The sequence below is a fragment of the Mandrillus leucophaeus genome, unplaced genomic scaffold, assembly GCF_000951045.1.
Source record: "Mandrillus leucophaeus isolate KB7577 unplaced genomic scaffold, Mleu.le_1.0 Scaffold94, whole genome shotgun sequence".
NCBI classification, from domain to species: Eukaryota; Metazoa; Chordata; class Mammalia; order Primates; family Cercopithecidae; genus Mandrillus; species Mandrillus leucophaeus.
Genome location: NW_012110252.1, coordinates 1,208,984 through 1,227,323, shown reverse-complemented (window position 1 = coordinate 1,227,323; position 18,340 = coordinate 1,208,984). Strand labels below are relative to the sequence as shown.

Below are 18,340 nucleotides of genomic sequence, written 5' to 3'. Positions count from 1 at the left end.
TTGCCCAGCCTGGAGTGTAGCAATACAATCTCAGCTCATGGGAACCTCTGCCTTCCTGGTTCAGGTGGTTCAAGCGATTTCTGTGCCTCAGCCTCTCAAGTAGCTGGGATTACAGGTGTGCACCAACACAACCAGCTAATTTTTGTATTTTTAGTAGAGACAGGGTTTCACCGTGTTGACCAGGCTAGTCTCAAACTCCTGACCTCAGGTGATCTGCCTGCCCCAGCCACCCAAAATGCTGGGATTACAGGTATCAGCCACCATGCCCAGCTCTTTGCCTATTTTTCTGTTGACTTGTTTATGCTTTACTAATTGAGTTGTATAAATTCTTCAAATACTTTGGACACTGTAATGCAAATATCTTTACTGAGTGTGTGACTTATATACAGGACATTTTGTATAACAAAACCTTTGATTTCGATATACTCAAATATCTGAATCTTTTTCTTTATTATTTGCACGTTTTAAGGCACATTTAATATATGCTTCCCTATTCTCAGTGTCATAAAGATAGCCTCCTATATTTTCTTCTGAACTGTGAATTTTATTCAGTTTATCTGAGGAGCTGAACAGTAAGTACGAAAACTGTTGGAAAATAATGTTAATTTTTGGTTCTAAGGGGGTTCCAGTTTTATGTGAAGTCTCTTTTCAATACCATAAATAATTAAGAGTTGCTATTTAAAACCACACATACAAAGTTATGGTTTCAGGATACTAAAAAAATAAAAATAAAAAAGAGTAAGGCATATAATCTTACGTGAGTGAACAAAGCTTCCTTCCTTAACTCTTCAGAACTGTCATTTGGAGTCCAAGCTTCAGCAAACTGCAGGAAATCCCATTTTTCCTTATCACCTTCCTCAGCCTGAATTTTTTCCTTCCTACCATTCAGTGTGCTCCCTGTAACTTGAGCCTACAAAAGGAAAAAGTAAATGAATTTTTCAGCAGTTCACCTCACAGCTGAAATTCACTAAGTAACTTGATTTTGCATTTAAATCATAAGCTACCCACTAAGAAAATCTCACTGTTCCAACATAGCATGGGCTTTATTAATATAATTATCTCTGTAAACCAAAAATAAAATTATAAGCCTCCCAACCAACTAAATGGATTCCTCCTCTTGGCAAAGAGCATTCTAAAGTAAACCTGAAACAGGCCAGGCGCAGTGGCTCAGGCCTGTAATCCCAATACTTTGGGAGGCCGAGGGGGGCTGATCACCTGAGGTCAGGAATTTGAGACCAGCCTGCCCAACATGGTGAAATCCCATCTCTACTAAAAATAGAAAAATTAGCCGGGCATGGTGGCAGACACCTGTGATGCCAGCTCCTTGGGAGGGTAAGGCAGGAGAATCACTTGAACTCGGGAGGCGGAGGTTGCAGTAAGCTGAGATCCTGCTACCGCACTCCTGTGTGACAGAGTGAGACTCCATCTCAAAAAAGCTGACCAGCATTAACATTAAAATAGAGATCTTAAGACTGACAAAACAGATTCTTTGTAGCAATAAGACACCAACATGACAGATAGCAGGCCCTAAAACAAATGGAAACCTTTTACTCCCTAATATATTTCTTTTGTATGAAATGGCTCTGCAGAGCTCTCTCTTGTGGGGAAAATTTACATTCTGTAGAGAATCCCCGTTCCTTTCCAGGTCTTTATCCTGATCTCAGAGAGAATTAACTAAGGATTCTGGCACCTTTTAAAGTCTAATAAGAGGCCAGGAGTGGTGGCTCATCCCTGTAATCCCAGCACTTTGGGAGGCTGAGGTGGGCAGATCACAAGGTCAGGAGTTTGAGACCAGCCTGGTCAATATGGTGAAACCCCATTTCTATTAAAAATACAAAACTCAGCTGGGCATGGTGGTGGGCAACTGTAGTCCCAGCTGGTCAGGAGGCTGAGGCAGGAGAATTGTCTGAACCCGGGAAGCAGAGGTTGCAGTGAGCTGAGATCACGCTACTGCACTCCAGCCTAGGCGACAGAGTAAGACTCCATCTCTCAAAAAAAAAAAAAAGTCTAATAAGAAATATTGTGGCCAGGCGCGGTGGCTCACGCCTGTAATCCCAGCACTTTGGGAGGCCGAGACGGGCGGATCACGAGGTCAGGAGATCGAGACCATCCTGGCTAACACAGTGAAACCCCGTCTCTACTAAAAAAATACAAAAATTAGCCGGGCGCGGTGGCGGGCGCCTGTAGTCCCAGCTATACTGGAGGCTGAGGCAGGAGAATGGCTTGAACCCGGGAGGCGGAGCTTGCAGTGAGTGGAGATCGCGCCACTGCACTCCAGCCTGGGCGACAGGGCGAGTCTCCGTCTCAAAAAAAAAAAAAAAAAAAAAAGAAATATTTACAATCTGTTCTGTCTGAAGCCTGCTACCTGCATGCTTCATCTGCCTAAGAAGAACCTTGGTCTCCACAACTCCTTATCTTAACCCAGGTATTCCAAGTCTTCAGATAAACTCTTTCAATCAACTGCCAACCAGAAAATCTTTGAATCCACCTATGATCTGGAACCAATGCCTCCCTCCACCCCACCTTGCATAAAACCAAGCTGTAGCCCAACCACCTATGGCACAAGTTCTCAGAATCTCCTGGGGCTGTGTCATGAGCCACTGTCACTCATATTTGGCTCAGAGTAAATCTCTTAAAATATTTTACAGTTTGACTCTTCATTGACATCTAGTATGTTTTCTTTTGCTTATAACAGAATATCTGAAATTGTGTAATATATAAAGAAAATGAACTTATTTCTTATGGAAGCTGAGAAGTTAAGGTTGAGGGGCCACATCTGGTGAAGGCTTCTTGCTGGTGGGTACCTGCAGAGTTCTGAGACAGCACAGGCCATCTTATGGGGAGGGGGCTGAGTGGTGCTAGCTTAGGTCTCTCTTCCTCTTCCAATAAAGCCACCGGGCCCACTCTTATGATAACCCATTAATCCCTCAATCCATGAATGGATTAATCCATTCATGAGGGCAGAGCCCTCATGACCCAATCACCTTTTTTTCTTTTTTTTAGAAGAGGGTGGGAAAGAAGGCCAATCACCTCTTAATGGCCTACCTCTCAATACTGCCACAGTGGGGATTAAGTTTCAAAGTAAGTTTTAGAGGGAATGAACATTCACACCATAGCAATAATTATCCAAAATTATAACCCATTACCCAGTCAATGGTTCCATGCTTAATGAGAAAAAGTCTAACTTGAGAAGTTATACTATTCACTTTCTTCATAAAAACTTTTATTCTAATATTTATATGCTTTGAAACTTAACCAACATATGATTGGCCATTTTGAATATCTATATTCAGTGCTTTAAAAACACTTAATTGAAAAACAGTGCTATGGGCTGAATGCTTGTATCCCCCCCAAATTCAGATGTTAAAATTCTAACTCCCAATGTTGGTGGTGTTCAGATGTGGGGCTTTTGGGAGGTGATTAGGTCATGAAGGTGGAGCCCTCATGAATGGGCTTAGTCCCCTATAAAAGAGACCCCAAAGAGCTTTCTTGACCTCTTTCCACAATGGGAAAGCAGTAGTCAGCAACTTGGAAGAGGGCCCTCACCAGAACTCAACCACACTGGCATCCTAATCTCAGACTTCTAGCCTCCAGAAGTGTGAGAAATAAATTTCTATTATTTATAAACTACCCAATCTATGGTACTTTGTTATGGCTGCCCAAACAAACTAATCCAGAAATCATCTAATCCTTTTTTTTTTTTTGAGACACAGTCTTGCCCAGGCTGGAGTGCAATGGCGCGACATTATGTTTCCTTGCTAGCCAACCCCATCATTGTCCCTCTAATGTAGTAGAAGGGCTTAGAAGATAACAGGAATATGTGGAAATTCATGCCTCTCTTATTACAGAGGAGAGCAGGCAAGGTACTACTATTGAAGCCTTTTCTTAACTTGGTCTCTATTATTATCATCATCTTGATGTACTTAAGTATCCTTTGCCTGAAAACACTAAAACTCAGCCTCTTAACTCAGTTGGCTATGGTTAATAATAAGTAAGCTGCTAACTTGATTTAAATTCAAGCTTTACCTTGCGATTCAACATTCCCCACATAAGGGTGTCTAGAGTTCCATTTGCAATAAGGTAGTGAATATTCACAGAACTGCACTGGCCAATTCTGTGAGCTCGGTCTTCTGCTTGTTTTATATGTCCAGGGTCCCAATACAACTCAGCAAATACAACATGACTTGCCGCAGTAAATGTTAATCCCTAAGTGAAATAAAGCAAATAAATTGAGATGCAAATAAATTGAGAATGTAACATACAGCCGTATATAATAAAGTCTTTCTGAACATGTTAAATGGAGAACACTGAAGGACTTGAAAACAAATTAGTTGTTTATTTTAGGCCAAATTAAGATTTAATTCATGAAAGGCAAATGAAAAATGTTTAATGCAACATAGCATAGCTAGGTGAACTACAAAAAACACATTTGAAAGGTATTTCAAAATTTCAAAAGTCAGCTTGATGGAAGTATATAAACTAAATCACTTTATTCTCTGATGATGAATGGATTCACATTACCACTGGAAAATCTAATAAAATACTTTATAAATGAGAATACAATTTCCAACATATGGTATCTATAGCAACTAGGCAGACAGCATTTACATCCTCTTCATTTAATTCACACTGTCATGTTATAAAGTAAGAAAAAAATGTCTCTGGTTATACCATTATCTTCCTGTGATATTTCTCATGTTATATTCCAAAGAGCTGAAATTTACTGCCTATGTCTCAATATATACAATGCAATTGCATTTTCTGTACAACTGCATTTTCATGAATTTCAAACAGTGTGACATAAAAACATTAACTAAGTCTTGCTTTATAATCAATATATGAAATAATGCAAAACCATCAAACTAAAAAATGTGTCAAACTAAACAATGTGTCAAAAAATGCATGACTTTAATGTTGGTAGGCTGAATGAAATGTGAAACATGCTTATGCTATAGCCATATAGCAGTAAAATGACATTAGGTGGTAAACAGAAATATCTGCCATTTTTTTCAGAGTATTATTTAATCAATGCTGTTTGTTGTTCACACACACCAAACTCCTGTGAGTGACTTTTGTGACTGCTATTATTTTGGTATGTTATTTTCACTTAAAATATTTTCATGTCACATAACAAAATCATGCTAGCATTAATTAAATGGTGGTACTAGTTCTCAAGCTGAAAAACTTACTGAAAATCAGTCTCTGAAAAGAAGTTAGAGGTAATAAAAATACAGAGACACATATTAAACTATGCTGCTATTTAGGACTGAAAATGCCACAGAATATTAGAAATAATGCAGAAACAATAAAAAGTAGTTTTTAAAGAGAGACATCTTTAATTTTATAAAAAGCATCATTTGACTATACAAGCATAAAGGGAAAATATGCTGGCAAGATCAATACCACTCTAAGCAGCTGCTAAACTATAATGTAAGATTCACAGTACCAAGAACAAAGACCTTTCTACTTTCCTTTATTCCTATGGAGATATCAGTCCTAAAGTATATGAGTCTTGATTTATATAAGGTCTTCAGAAATAGCTTTGAATAAAATGTAAGTGCCCCATACATTATTAATTTCAAAAGGTCCTAGACTCTCCCGTCTGGCTTTCTCCTACTTAGCATCTCCCTAGCTCTAAGTACTTCATTTCTAATTCTAAGCCCTTTTTGATGATATTCTCTATGGTTGGAATAGTCTAACAGATAAATAACTCCGATTATTGGAAGGTTAACTGAACGTGAGGGAAGCACTGAGACAACCGTCCTTTTGGTTAGAACTCCCAGTGAATTGTGGAACTGCTTCATCCTCATAAAAGTTTCTCTCTGTATACAACTTTATATATTTTAATTAGCTGGGTAAAAGCAGATCTTTGGCATGTATCAGCTTGGTTGAACAGCAGTATGCTCAATTACTTTTCCCTATGTTAAATATCCTAGCTTAGACATTTACAACAAAATATTTTAGAATGTTAGCAGAAAAACAGTCCAGAAGATCCCCTCTTATCTACTGTGGCAGAGACTGCCATTACTTTCCCTAATATCTATCCTTCTCTTATCCCTTTGTAACATAACACCCAATTTTTAGCGGAGCTACATGGAAAAAAGGATACTCTTCCCAGCTTCCCTTGAAATTAGGTGTGGTTGTGGGACTAACTACAAGACAGTGAGATGCAGTGTGCTTTTCTTCAGGCAGCTGCTTGAACTGCAGATATGATGAAGCTCTAGCAGCCCTTTTAGATAAGAGATACTTGCTAAGAGTGGTAAAGCAGAAAGCAAGAAGGGGTGTAGGTCCTAAGGACTTTGTGCAAACATCATGCTAGGCCTGGACTGTCTACATAAGAGAATTAAACTTTGTGTATTTAAGTCAGTCTTAATCTGAATTTCTGTTTACTTGCCTTCAAACCTAATCAAGTAAGTGAGGGGTTGGATATGAGACAGGTATGAGAAAAGCCTATACAAATTCAAAGGAAGGAAAAAAGGTCACGCAAAAAGATTACAATCAAATTAACTATACACTTCTTACTCTTCTTTGAAAGTATATTCTTTCAAAGACATACTTTCCTTGAAAATTTAGGAGATCTGTGTCAAAGACGTCAAGGCCTCTTTCTATTATACTTTCTGGAACTCTCTGAAGAAGAATTAATATTTATTATACAAGGCATCAAGATAGAAAATTATAAGTTTATAAACCAAAGTTATAGTGAATGGCCTTTTTTCTTATTTCAATGACATTTCATTGAAAATTTCTTACCTGGCCAGCAGCTTGAATGCTTAGGATAGCCACACGAGTGTCAGGATCCTTTTGAAACTGATTAACCAGATGTATTCTTTCTGAAGATGAAACACCTCCATCTATCCTAATGTAACGAGTCTAGCATCAACAAGGGAAACGGCAAAATTAGGACAAACCCCTATGAACCCATCTCATTTTATATATTTTACAGCTTATTTTTACGGTCACATAACAAAATGGAACTTGGTTAAGATGACAGATTGGTAAATGTTATACAAGAAGAATCTTACCAAGTTTTTTAATAGCTTCTTATAACAATTTCTTATTTTTTTAATCTTTTAAGCTACTTGAGGGTAGAGTCTATGTCTAATTCATCTTTATCCCATCAATGCCAAGGGCAATGCCTTGTATATAGCTGAAGCTCCACATATCTTTTATGAATTAAGCTAATGCTGTCTTCAGTAAAATTCTACGTAAATTGACATGCAACTTTAAACCATGGATCAGACTAACTCTAAAGTTTTAAGATCACTAATTCTAAAGTGAAAATAAAGCCAGACGTGAGAAAAGAGAAAGATGATTCTGCCCACAAATTATGGATTCATGAAGAGTAGTACATTTATTTCTGAAATATCTCAAATATTAACTGGGAAAATAGAGCTTTATTTATTTTTTTATTTTTTTGAGACGGAGTCTTGCTCTGTCGCCCAGGCTGGAGTATAGTGGCGTGATCTCTGCTCACTGCAAGCTCCACCTCCCGGGTTCACACCATTCTCCTGCCTCAGCCTCCCGAGCAGCTGGGATTACAGGCGCCTGCCACCATGCGTGTCTAATTTTTTGTATTTTTAGTAGAGACGGGGTTTCACAGTGTTAGCCAGGATGGTCTCCATCTCCTGACCTCGTGATCCGCCCGCCTCGTTGTGCCCAGCCAGAAAACAGAGTTTTTAATCTATCGTTTGAATTCTGGTTTTACACGTTATTAAACTTAAAAGAAATATGTGATACGGTCATCTCCAGTGAGGTGGGGCACTGATGCAACCACACACATTTTTAAAAAGCAGGGAAACAGGCCGGGCGCGGTGGCTCACGCCTGTAATCCCAGCATTTTGGGAGGCCGAGGCGGGCGGATCACAAGGTCAGGAGATCGAGACCATGGTGAAACCCCGTCTCTACTAAAAATACAAGGGAAAAAAAAAAAAAAAATTAGCCCGGCGCGGTGGCGGGCGCCTGTAGTCTCAGCTACTCAGGAGGCTGAGGCAGGAGAATGGCGTAAACCTGGGAGGCGGAGCTTGCAGTGAGCCGAGATCGCGCCACTGCACTCCAGCCTGCGCGACAGAGCGAGACTCCGTCTCAAAAATAAATAAATAAAATAAATAAATAAATAAATAAAAATGTAGGGAAACATTAAGTGTTAAACTGAACATTGCTGTCTTTAAGAATGATTTGAGTTGAGAAAAGGGGGTTATCACTATGTGTTAGAAAAAGAAGTCATTATCCAACTTCTAAAAATATTCCTAAATTTCAAAAAACCTTATTCATATATGTACTGCTATAGAAAATGTAGCCTTAAATAGTTGGAACATATGAATATTCACTTTTATAAGGGAATATCCAAGTTAATTATTAAAGAGAATGTCCCGTATTAATGTTCTGTCCTCAAAGAGCAAGTATACGTTGACCAATGAACCATTTAATAGCCATTAAGGAAGATTATAAAATCCTCTGAGGGTCTTTCTAAAGAAAATACATTGTCAGGGTAGGGAGAGTTGGGGAAAAATTCACCTCCAACCCCATAAATATCTTTTTTTTCTTTTTGAGAAGAAGTTTCGCTCTTATTGCCAAGGCTGGAGTGCAGTGGCGGGATTTCAGCTCACTGCAACCTCTGCCTCCTCCTAGGTTCAAGCGATTCTCCTGCCTCAGTCTCTCGAGTAGCTGCGATTACAGGCATGTGCCACCACGCCCGGCTAATTCTGTATTTTTAGTAGAGACGGGGTTTCTCCATGTTGGTCAGGCTGGTCTGGAACTCCCGACCTCAGGTGATCCGTTCCCCTCGGCCTCCCAAAGTGCTGGGATTACAGGTGTGAGCCACCACACCTGGCCTATATCTACATTTTTAACTCTTAGTAAAGCTAAATGGGATTCTAAACATATCAGTAAAATGGATGTAAGAAAAAAAGACTACCATACTTCGAATCGATCCCAGTAGTTTTAAGGTATAATGGAATCAGAATAAGAAAAATATTAAGAATCTAATTTCTTGCCCAATCATTTAAAAAATATTAAGGTTAATTAACTCTTAGAGGGTGTTTTTCAGAAACTATATAATCAGTGAGAAAGTACCTTTTAATGTACAGCACTTTATTATAACTCTTCCTATGGAGGAAATACTAGAAGTATTTCTTTGGTAATATTAATGAACATATTAACTAAAGTTTAAACAATGTATGCTAAGTTTTTATCTTTGATAGAAACAAAGGAAGATGTTGCCACTCACTGGTGGACTACTGGAAATCAAGGTAGACCTAAGAAGATGCAGTAAAGCCACATGGCTTGATGGAGCTAACCTGATAAATTACTTAGGCCATATGTTTCAAATACATCTATACTAAATTTTAGTAATCATTTTCCATACACTGCCTGGAAGTTTAAATGGTATGACTGCAGTTGGGTACTAACATTGGCCAAATTCATTCTTTCTTTTCTCTCTATGTCACCCACATTCAAAGGCCACCATGCAGGTAAATAGAAAGTCTAACGTTTAACCACCTACGCCACTCTAAAATGGTATATCCAGGAACAAAAATGAAATTCACATTATAGCCTATCATGGCAGCATATTTTTAACCAATCCAGATAATTTGGTCAGTGGAAAATTATGAGATCAGTTAAGAAAAGAGAAAATTTAATAGTATATCACATATAATACTAATATAATTTTCAAGAAAAATGTGTAATAATTTATATACCATCATCTAAAGAAGACAAAAAACTCCTCAATTATGAGACTACAACTGAAGTTTAGTATAGTAAAAATATGCATTCTAAAAAGTATTTAATTAAAAAATAGCAACATACCTTATTTTCGATGACTGCTTCTGTGCAAGCTTGGAGCATGCTTAAATGGTGAGCAAAAACCAGAAATTTAAGTGAATCATTCTGAAGCATCATCTTAATATAATCCTTTACAGCACCTGCCTAAATATTAAAAGGTAAACCTTATTAGTGTCATAAAAGTGATTATTTAAAATTTGTCACTTTTAATAAAGCGGCTTGAAAATCAGTAAATATGAACTTTTAGCTGCACTGTTCTCTAGGTAGCCTAAGGAAGTAGAAGCCCACATATAAGGAAAATGTTGAAGAAGAGGGACAAGAAGGGAAAAACCTGAGCAGTTAAACGAGAAGAAGACAAGAATTAGAAGAATTAAAAAACAACACAACAATGGGTTTCAACGGAAAGGAGGTAGTCAAGTAGGCTATGATCAAGAAGGAGTTGGCAGTTTTGTTTAGAAGGTGATTTTCAAAAAAGTTTACATATAAGACTAAGTAGGACAGAGTTAAGGAGAAAATAGAGAGCAAAAAAATCAGATGAAGAGCACTTTTTTTTTTTTTTAAGGGGAAGACTGAAAAGAGTAAGGTTTAAGGAAAGTTGTTTTGTTTTTGTTTTTGTTTTTTACTTAAGAAACTTAGGTAGACTTACAAATAGGCAGTTCAAGGAGCACACAGATTAAGATAAATGGAAATGAGGTCATTTAGCGTATCTCTGGGATGGAGAAGGTTCCAGAAGAGGCTGGAGTGATGGGATGAAGACAACAGTAGTGAGGTCTGAGAGAACAGGGGGACATATAGAACAATTGTGAGGTAGAAGGAAGAAAATTTAAAAAGTTCAGATTAATAGGTAACTTGAGGCCAAGTTACTTAGTAAGAGTGAAAAATCAATTTGGTATGAAATAAATAGGAATTAAAGAGGATCGCATGAATTAAGTTTAAAATATGAATATATGTATCTTTTAACTTTAAAAAATCTGGTTATTTACAACTTTTGGAAAAAGATACCAGGCTGACCACACTTAACTTCTGCTCCATCTCAATGCTATGTTTAAAAGATATCTAAGTGTAGAGGGACAAAGAGAACTGGAGAAAAGTCAATAGCAACAAAACTTTGGAAGCTAAGAAGTACATAATGACTGACAACTGATTAACCAATCTCACAGATCCTAAACTGGCTATGGAAACTGGAGAAGCACTTGATTTATGCTGCAGTCATCTAAAAAGGTTCAGAAAATGACACCTCTGGAATGGGGACAGGTGTGGCTAGAAGGACCTGCTGAAATAATGTTTAAGTAGTTGATTATGTACAATACTGCTATTTACCTTCTCTCTACCTATGCCATACAATAAGTAACTACTATAACCATTCTGGTAGAAAACTACAGACTTATTCTCTGGAGTGGATAAAATAGAGGGTATTTGGATGGAGGAATCCTATATTGATGATAAGTATATCCTACAAAATTCATGGGGATTACATGAAAGTTACAAAATAAATGCTGAGATCTGCCCCTCTCTCCCAGCCTTCTTACCCCTATACTTCCCAAAACAGAAACAGGCTTATGTCCTTCAGGCAAGAGAGCAGAATCATATAAAGTGATTCTTTTCTAAGGAATCTGACCAGCCAAGAGAAAAAACTAAAGATACTGCTATCAGGGGTTTCCCAAGGAGACATCCCATTCAGAACACCCTTTATTGAAGGCCATAGTCTATAAATCATATACATGTGCAGAGCTTCTAGTCAGTGGTTAGTGTCTTTCTTGTAAATATAAGCAACCAACCAAAGATCAATAGATATTTGTAGAAAGCAACATGTATGAACAGATCAAATATACAGAGCTAAGAAAACTGGAAGAGATTGCATTTATAAAACAAGACCATTTTCCAGGAAAAAAAAAAAAGAGAGAGAGAGATATAAAGAGGAGAAAAAAGTACTCTCAGAAATGAAAAATATAATAGCAGAAATGGATAATTCATTGGTTACTAAGCTAAGGAAATCTCCCAGAAAGTGGACAGAAAATATATAGGCCAGGCATGGTGGTTCATGCCTGTAATCCCAGCACTTTGGGAGGCCGAGGCGGGCGGATCACTCAAGGTCAGGAGTTCAAGACCAGCCTGGCCAACATGGTGAAACCCCATCTCTACCAAAAATACAAAAATTAGCCAGACGTGTTGGCACGCGCCTGTAATCCCAGCTACTCGGGAGGCCAAGGCAGGAGAATCGCTTGAACCTGGGAGGTGGAGGTTGCAGTGAGCCGAGATTACGTCACTGCTCTCCAGCCTGGGCAACAGAATGAGACTCTGTCTCAAAAAAAAAAAAAAAAAAAATATAAAATAATTAGGGGATCAGGTCATGAGGGCAATGTATGAAAATATAGGCATAATAAAAGTCTCAGAAAACAAACAGAGAAAAAAAACCAACAAAAATAATCAAAGAAATAAAGTTCTACATAACTGAAGGGCATGAGTTTCCAAAATGAAAAATGGAAAAGACCCACTTCGTGTCTTTCACAATGAATGAAAACAGACCCAGAACGAGGCTCATTATCAAGAAATTTTAGAACACTGGGACACAGAAATGATTCTATAAGCTTCCAGAAAGGGAAGAAAAGATTTCATAGAATCAAAATAGAGTAACAATTCTGAACTGTATTGGATTTCTCAATACCAATACCAGAAATGAGAGAAAATGATTTCCCTAAATTTTATATCCACCTAATTAAAAATCAGATAGAATAATAATATTTTCAAATACACAAGGAATGCAAATAATTTGCTTCCAATATACCATTTCTTGGGAGGCTACTGGAGAAAATCCTCCAACAAAACAAGGAAGTAAACAAAGAAAGAAAATAATATAAAGGAAAGAGGTGAAAATCTCTAGGATGAGAGCTCTGCAGCAGGCCTAAAGAGTAACAGTTCAGACTGGAGCTAATCAGAAGGAACCAGGGGAAATTTCTTTAAGAAGATGAGATTAATACAATGCTTAATGTTTAAAGATAATGGGAGGAGGTTAAATAACTAGGGGAAACTTTGAGGATGAATTAGTGACAACTACACAGAAAACTAATAAAAGAAGAAAATAAAAACGTTTATAATTATTAATGCCAAAGAAAATAAAATGAATTGTGGAAGAAAACATATCCATAGCATATATTTCACCTGTAAATGTTGTAAATATGGTTCTAATAATAAACATGGTGCATACTGATCAAGCCAAAATTGGTAATAAGTTGCTATAAAATCAGTAAAACTATGATTATCACTTTCATGGAAGGATGGAAAAAACAGACAGGGCTAAAATTTTATCTTCCGTATTAAGAAGGCAACTGATGACAGCTAAAATTACAAAGCAAATAGTAATACAAACCAAGCAGCAATATAAGTATGGTGTTGAGGGATTTGAAGTAAATACTAAAAAAAAAAAAAAAATCAGCTGAAAGAAAAGAAGGTTGTTGCCTTTGGGAAATAAGGTTAGAGGACTGTTATTTTTTGGATCTCTGGTCATTGAACTATGATACTATGTAGGTTTGGTAATAAAAAATTATAAAGAAGGCATTTCGAAACTGAAAAATACCTACTTAAAATTCATATATATGACTATAAAGTCACATGACAGATTCTGCAAATGACATTTTGCATGTCTAAGTTTTCTAAACCACAGAAATTCATCATACAATGAGAGAAGGGGCTGTTAAGAACTTTAGCCTTGGATTTCAGTGCCTTGGAAAGTGGAAATGAAGTACTGTCAAAACAAGGAGCTATAAATTCCGGATATGTTGTCATGGCAACTGAACCATTTTAATAAAGTGCATGTTTGCCTAAAGAGCTATATTTACTGTGATAAGCCTTTCAAAATGTACATGTCAAGATGGAGTACTTTTAAGGTACATTCATTACTATCCAGTCCAGATTTACAAACTATATAATTGCTAAACCTCCAGTCTCAGATGGATTCCCCTCCTCTTCCCAAGTGAGCAATTTTTGTTAGAGTCTCCTCCACTGATATCACCTGCTTCCATCATGACCAGAGATGCTGATGCCAAAGTTCAAGCCCCCTTTTCCCACTCCTTTCCACTAGTGCTTCAAAAAGGTTTATGGTTCCTAACATTATTATAAAGCTCAATTACATAACTGGCTAAATAGGCTCTTAGGACTAACAAAGCAACTTAACCATCATTTGTGATACTGCTTTTTAGGACAAAATGTGTTTAGTATAGCAAAACATCAAAAGTTACAAATGAACTTTTGGGATTCTCTTAGGTTCTTAAGCTGGGGATTACACAGATTTTCATTTTAAAATGTACTATGCATGCATTTTAACTATTTTGATGTTATCCTAATAAAAACTATCACTGCATTGTCAGATTTGAAATTATCTGAACAGGAATTTGCTTCCAAACGATCTTAAGCACATAGTATGTGGAATGGCAGGTTCTCATAATAATTAACGTCTTGGTTATGCCGGTTCAGGTTTCACAGAAGTTGCAGAAAATGCATGTGTTCAAAACTCTATTTTATTTTACTAGAATTGATCTGTTAGTAATAAGCCTGTTAGTCGAAGGTCTAATTTAAGTAATTAACTATACATTATATCTTATTTAAAAAAATGCAGGCCAGGTGCGGTTGCTCACGCCTGTAATCCCAGCACTTTGGGAGGCCGAGGTGGGAGGATCACCTGAGGTCTGGAGTTAGGGACCAGCCTGACCAACATGGAGAAACCCTGTCTCTACTGAAAATATAAAATTAGCCAGGCGTGATGGCACATGCCTGTGGTCCAGCTACTCGGGAGGCTGAGGCGGGAGAACCGTTTGAGCCCGGGAGGTAGAGGTTGTGGTGACCTGAGATTGCACCATTGCACTCCAGCCTGAGCAACAAGAGCAAATCTCCATCTCAAAATAAATAAATAAAATAAAATAAAATAAAATACAACAATAAAGAGAATATTCATTTTGTTTTCAGTGAAGAGGTACACATCTTACTTTCTGAGGTAAAAGTAGTTAAAGAAAAATCTATATTGCACTGAAGAACTGATAAAAGTTATTTGATTTCAAATTGTTGGCTTTTAAACAAATAAAAAGAAAGAAAAAAAAGAAAGACAAAAACATCAAAACTGAACTATGACAAAGACTCTCCTTTGATCTAACTTTAGTTAGGCTCTCCTGAGCCCTCTGCGCAACTAAGCCTTCACCTTGGTCTTCTGTGTCCATCCTATCCTTGCCAGGCCTGCATAGCCCAGTCTTGTAAGAACCCTACTAAGTCATTTCAGTGAAAATCCCCCCACTCTCGATATTGGATCTAGTTCCTCATTCCGCACTTTTGGATGTATAAAGCCTTGGCCTGTCTTTAGCAAGAATCTCCTTCAGGTCTCCTCTTAGTAATTTTCCATTCATCAACTCTCTCAACCTACTTGCTGGCTATAAACCTCTACTTGTCCTTTTATTTGGAATTGAGCTCAACCTCTCTCGCCTATTGCAAAACAGTTGACCTCTATACTGCAATAGTCTTGAGTAGTCTTCCCTACTGTTTTAACAAGTCAGAATAATCTTTTCTTTAACAGCTATAACTTACAGCTAAGAGAGTGTGAGCACAAAGAAAGCTTCCCTTTAAGTCCTGAAGTCCTCAGAACCCAGTCAAATGACAGTTTTGTTCAGATATCGCATGACCTTTTAAACTCTTTTTTTTTTAAAGCTCTTTTAATGTCTTCTTAGTCACAGGTGAATTGTGATTGGTCTAAGCAAACCTAGCATTTTCATTTCCCCTGCAAATGATTCTGACTAATATGACACCTAAGGAGTCTGCTGGGGGTTTCAAAAAAACATCCTCCCTGACAAACGCACTCTTAGGAACACTTTTCCTTGCTTTAGACATTATGGGCTGCACTTCATATCTGATATCCTGGAATGCAGCGGTCATCTTGGGGCTATAACAGGAGCTGTTGAGGGCAAGCAGCGAACTGGGTCAGACAACAAAAGACAGAAGAACCTAGGTTCTCTCTCTTTTTTAAAAAATAGCTTCATTGTGATATAATTCCCATGCCATAAAATTCACTCTTTTAAGTGTACAATTCAATGGCTTTTAGTACATTTGCAGAATTGTGTATCATCACAACAATCACAACCTAACAATGTTAGGACCTTTTCATTACCCTAAAAAGAATTCCTTTACCTCTCAGCTGTCATACCCCAGCTCCCCATCATTTCAGCTCTAGGTGAACACTAATTAACTTTCTGTCTCTATGGATTTGACTCTGTTGGACATTCCATATAAATGGAATCATATATGTGTTTTCTGAGACAGCTTCTTTAACTTAGTGTAATGGTTTCCAATCCATGTTGTAGCATACATCAGCACTTCATTTATTTTTTAATGTCAAATAATATTCCACTGTATGAATATATATGCATTTTATTTATCCATTCATCAGTTGATATACTCTCTTATTTTTATTCATTTATCTACCTCACCTTATACTGTTCCTTAATAACTTATTTCTTTTGTGATAGTTGATTTACTTTCTATCCTTTAAAATTATCTTAAATAAGCAGAGGCAAGTACCAAAGTAAAAGAGAATATGCATTGTTTATTTACTCCTTGCCTAGCTTCTGCAGCTCACCACAAAAGGAAGGCTAGACATTGTCTTCCAGTATCCCTTCCCCCTTTGCCGATAGTTTTTAATTTAGAAACTTTTTCATCAGCCTGAAAAAACATTTTCAAATCTGTTAGTAAACATTTTGAAATCTGGTAGGAGACAGCCTTCAGGAGAAGACTAGCAGTTTCCATACCATAATGTCAGGGCTTTGAACATTTTTACAGAGCCTCATGCCCAAATTTTCCCAAAGAAACAATAATTTCACTTCAAAAGATGGTTCCAGTGAACTATCAAAAGTATTATTTTCTTATCTCAAAGAATGTTTTACTTCCTTATAAATATATCTGCAAATACAAATCTAATACCTCTAATACATTTAATCTTTTGACACTGATGGAGTTCCACAAGCAGCACACTGAAGGGTAGATGGGATACAATACCCTGTGAAAAAGGTAATTCCAATTTAATATCTTAACCAACATAATTTTACAAAAAAACCCTGGGATCCTAAATCTTTCCATAAGGTTTTTAGAACAAGTTATAATAAAGCAATCATTGTCAATCAATCAATCAATCAATCAATCAACTTGGCAAGGATACATGAGACAGCATTCCTAAGAATGACATAATTCCATTTACCCAAAATTCACCCAAATTTTGACAAAGTAAAGCCAATACTATTATGAACTTTAAGAAAGTTATTTTCGTGGAAGTTTGATCATAAAAGTCATTGATCAAAACAGCTAATCTAGGCCTGACACAGCGACACATGGCTACAATCCCAGCACTTTGGGAGGCTGGGGCAGGAGGACTGCTCAAGCCCAGGAGTTTGAGACCAGCCTGGGCAACATAGTGGGAGCCTGTATCTACAAAAAATTTAAAAATTAGCCGGGTGTGGTGGCATGTGCCTGTCTGTACTCCCAGCTACTTGGGAGGCTGGGGCAGAAGGACTGCTTGAGCCTGGGAGGTTGAGGCTGCAGTGAGCTGTGATTGTGCCACTGCACTTCAGCCTGGGTGATAGAGTGAGGCCCTGTCTCAAACAAACAAAACAGCTAATCTAATTCTTTTAAAACTGAATTCAATTATTAAAAACATTCTTGATTTATTTTTAAACTCCATCCACTAGTCATGGCAATAAGTACAGAATAAACCTTATTTGGTGAGGTTTATTTATTTATTTGTTCATGAATAAACCTTATTTGGGTGTTAAAAATCAAAACACACAGAATGTACAGACTTTAAAGTCTGCATCTTTTCCATGCCTATTCAGGGATGTTGAAAAATCACTAATAGGGAGCCAGGCATGATGGCTCATGCCTGTAGTCCCAGCTAGTCATTAGGCTGTGGTGGGAGGACAGCTTGAGCCTGGAAGTTAGAGGATGCAGTGAGCCACTATCACACCACTGCACTGCAGCCTGGACAACAGAGCAAGACTCTGACCCTTAAAAAAATCACTAATAGAAAAATAGGTAACACATTAATCCAGGGTCATTAACAAATATTATGTCTATTTAGTTATCCTTGTAGAATGATGGCTAAGCACATGGACTCTGGAGCCAGACAGTCTGGGTTTGAATACTAGCTCCATCATTTACAATGTGAGAGACATTGAGAGTCACTTAATCTCTGTGGTTTAATTTTCTCATCTATAAAAGAAGATAAAAGTACCTATACTGCATAGGGTTGTGGTGAAAATTAAATAAGTTAGTCCATGAAATATGTTTGGATTAGTGCTTGGCACATAGTGGACATTACAAAGTATTAGCTCCTATTATTAGCATATTTCTCCAGTAAACTGCAAAAACTATTTCAACATCACAACCTATGACTCCCAGCTCTCAAACCACCCCTTGCCCAAAGAAAATAGAATCACATCTGAGAATTCTGTTACCTTTCCTTACTTTACTCATCCTCACTTCCTTTCCTTTTGTAACAAGAGAGGTTATTTCTTCTTTTTTTTTTTTTTTT

General features: G+C 37.4%; 1 protein-coding gene across 3 annotated transcripts in view; it reads right to left on the bottom strand.

Annotated features, from left to right (window-relative positions):
- The window catches only part of ZRANB3 (zinc finger, RAN-binding domain containing 3), a 338,584-nt gene that overhangs the window by 63,548 nt on the left and 256,696 nt on the right, over positions 1 to 18,340 (bottom strand). For all 3 annotated transcript variants that reach the window (XM_011970281.1, XM_011970284.1, XM_011970283.1), the window contains exons 9-12: positions 9,808 to 9,927; positions 6,751 to 6,870; positions 4,027 to 4,206; positions 758 to 910 (exon numbers count right to left, since the gene is read on the bottom strand). In XM_011970281.1, coding sequence (XP_011825671.1) covers positions 758 to 910; positions 4,027 to 4,206; positions 6,751 to 6,870; positions 9,808 to 9,927 — 573 coding nt within the window. The remainder of the gene's footprint in view (positions 1 to 757; positions 911 to 4,026; positions 4,207 to 6,750; positions 6,871 to 9,807; positions 9,928 to 18,340) is intronic.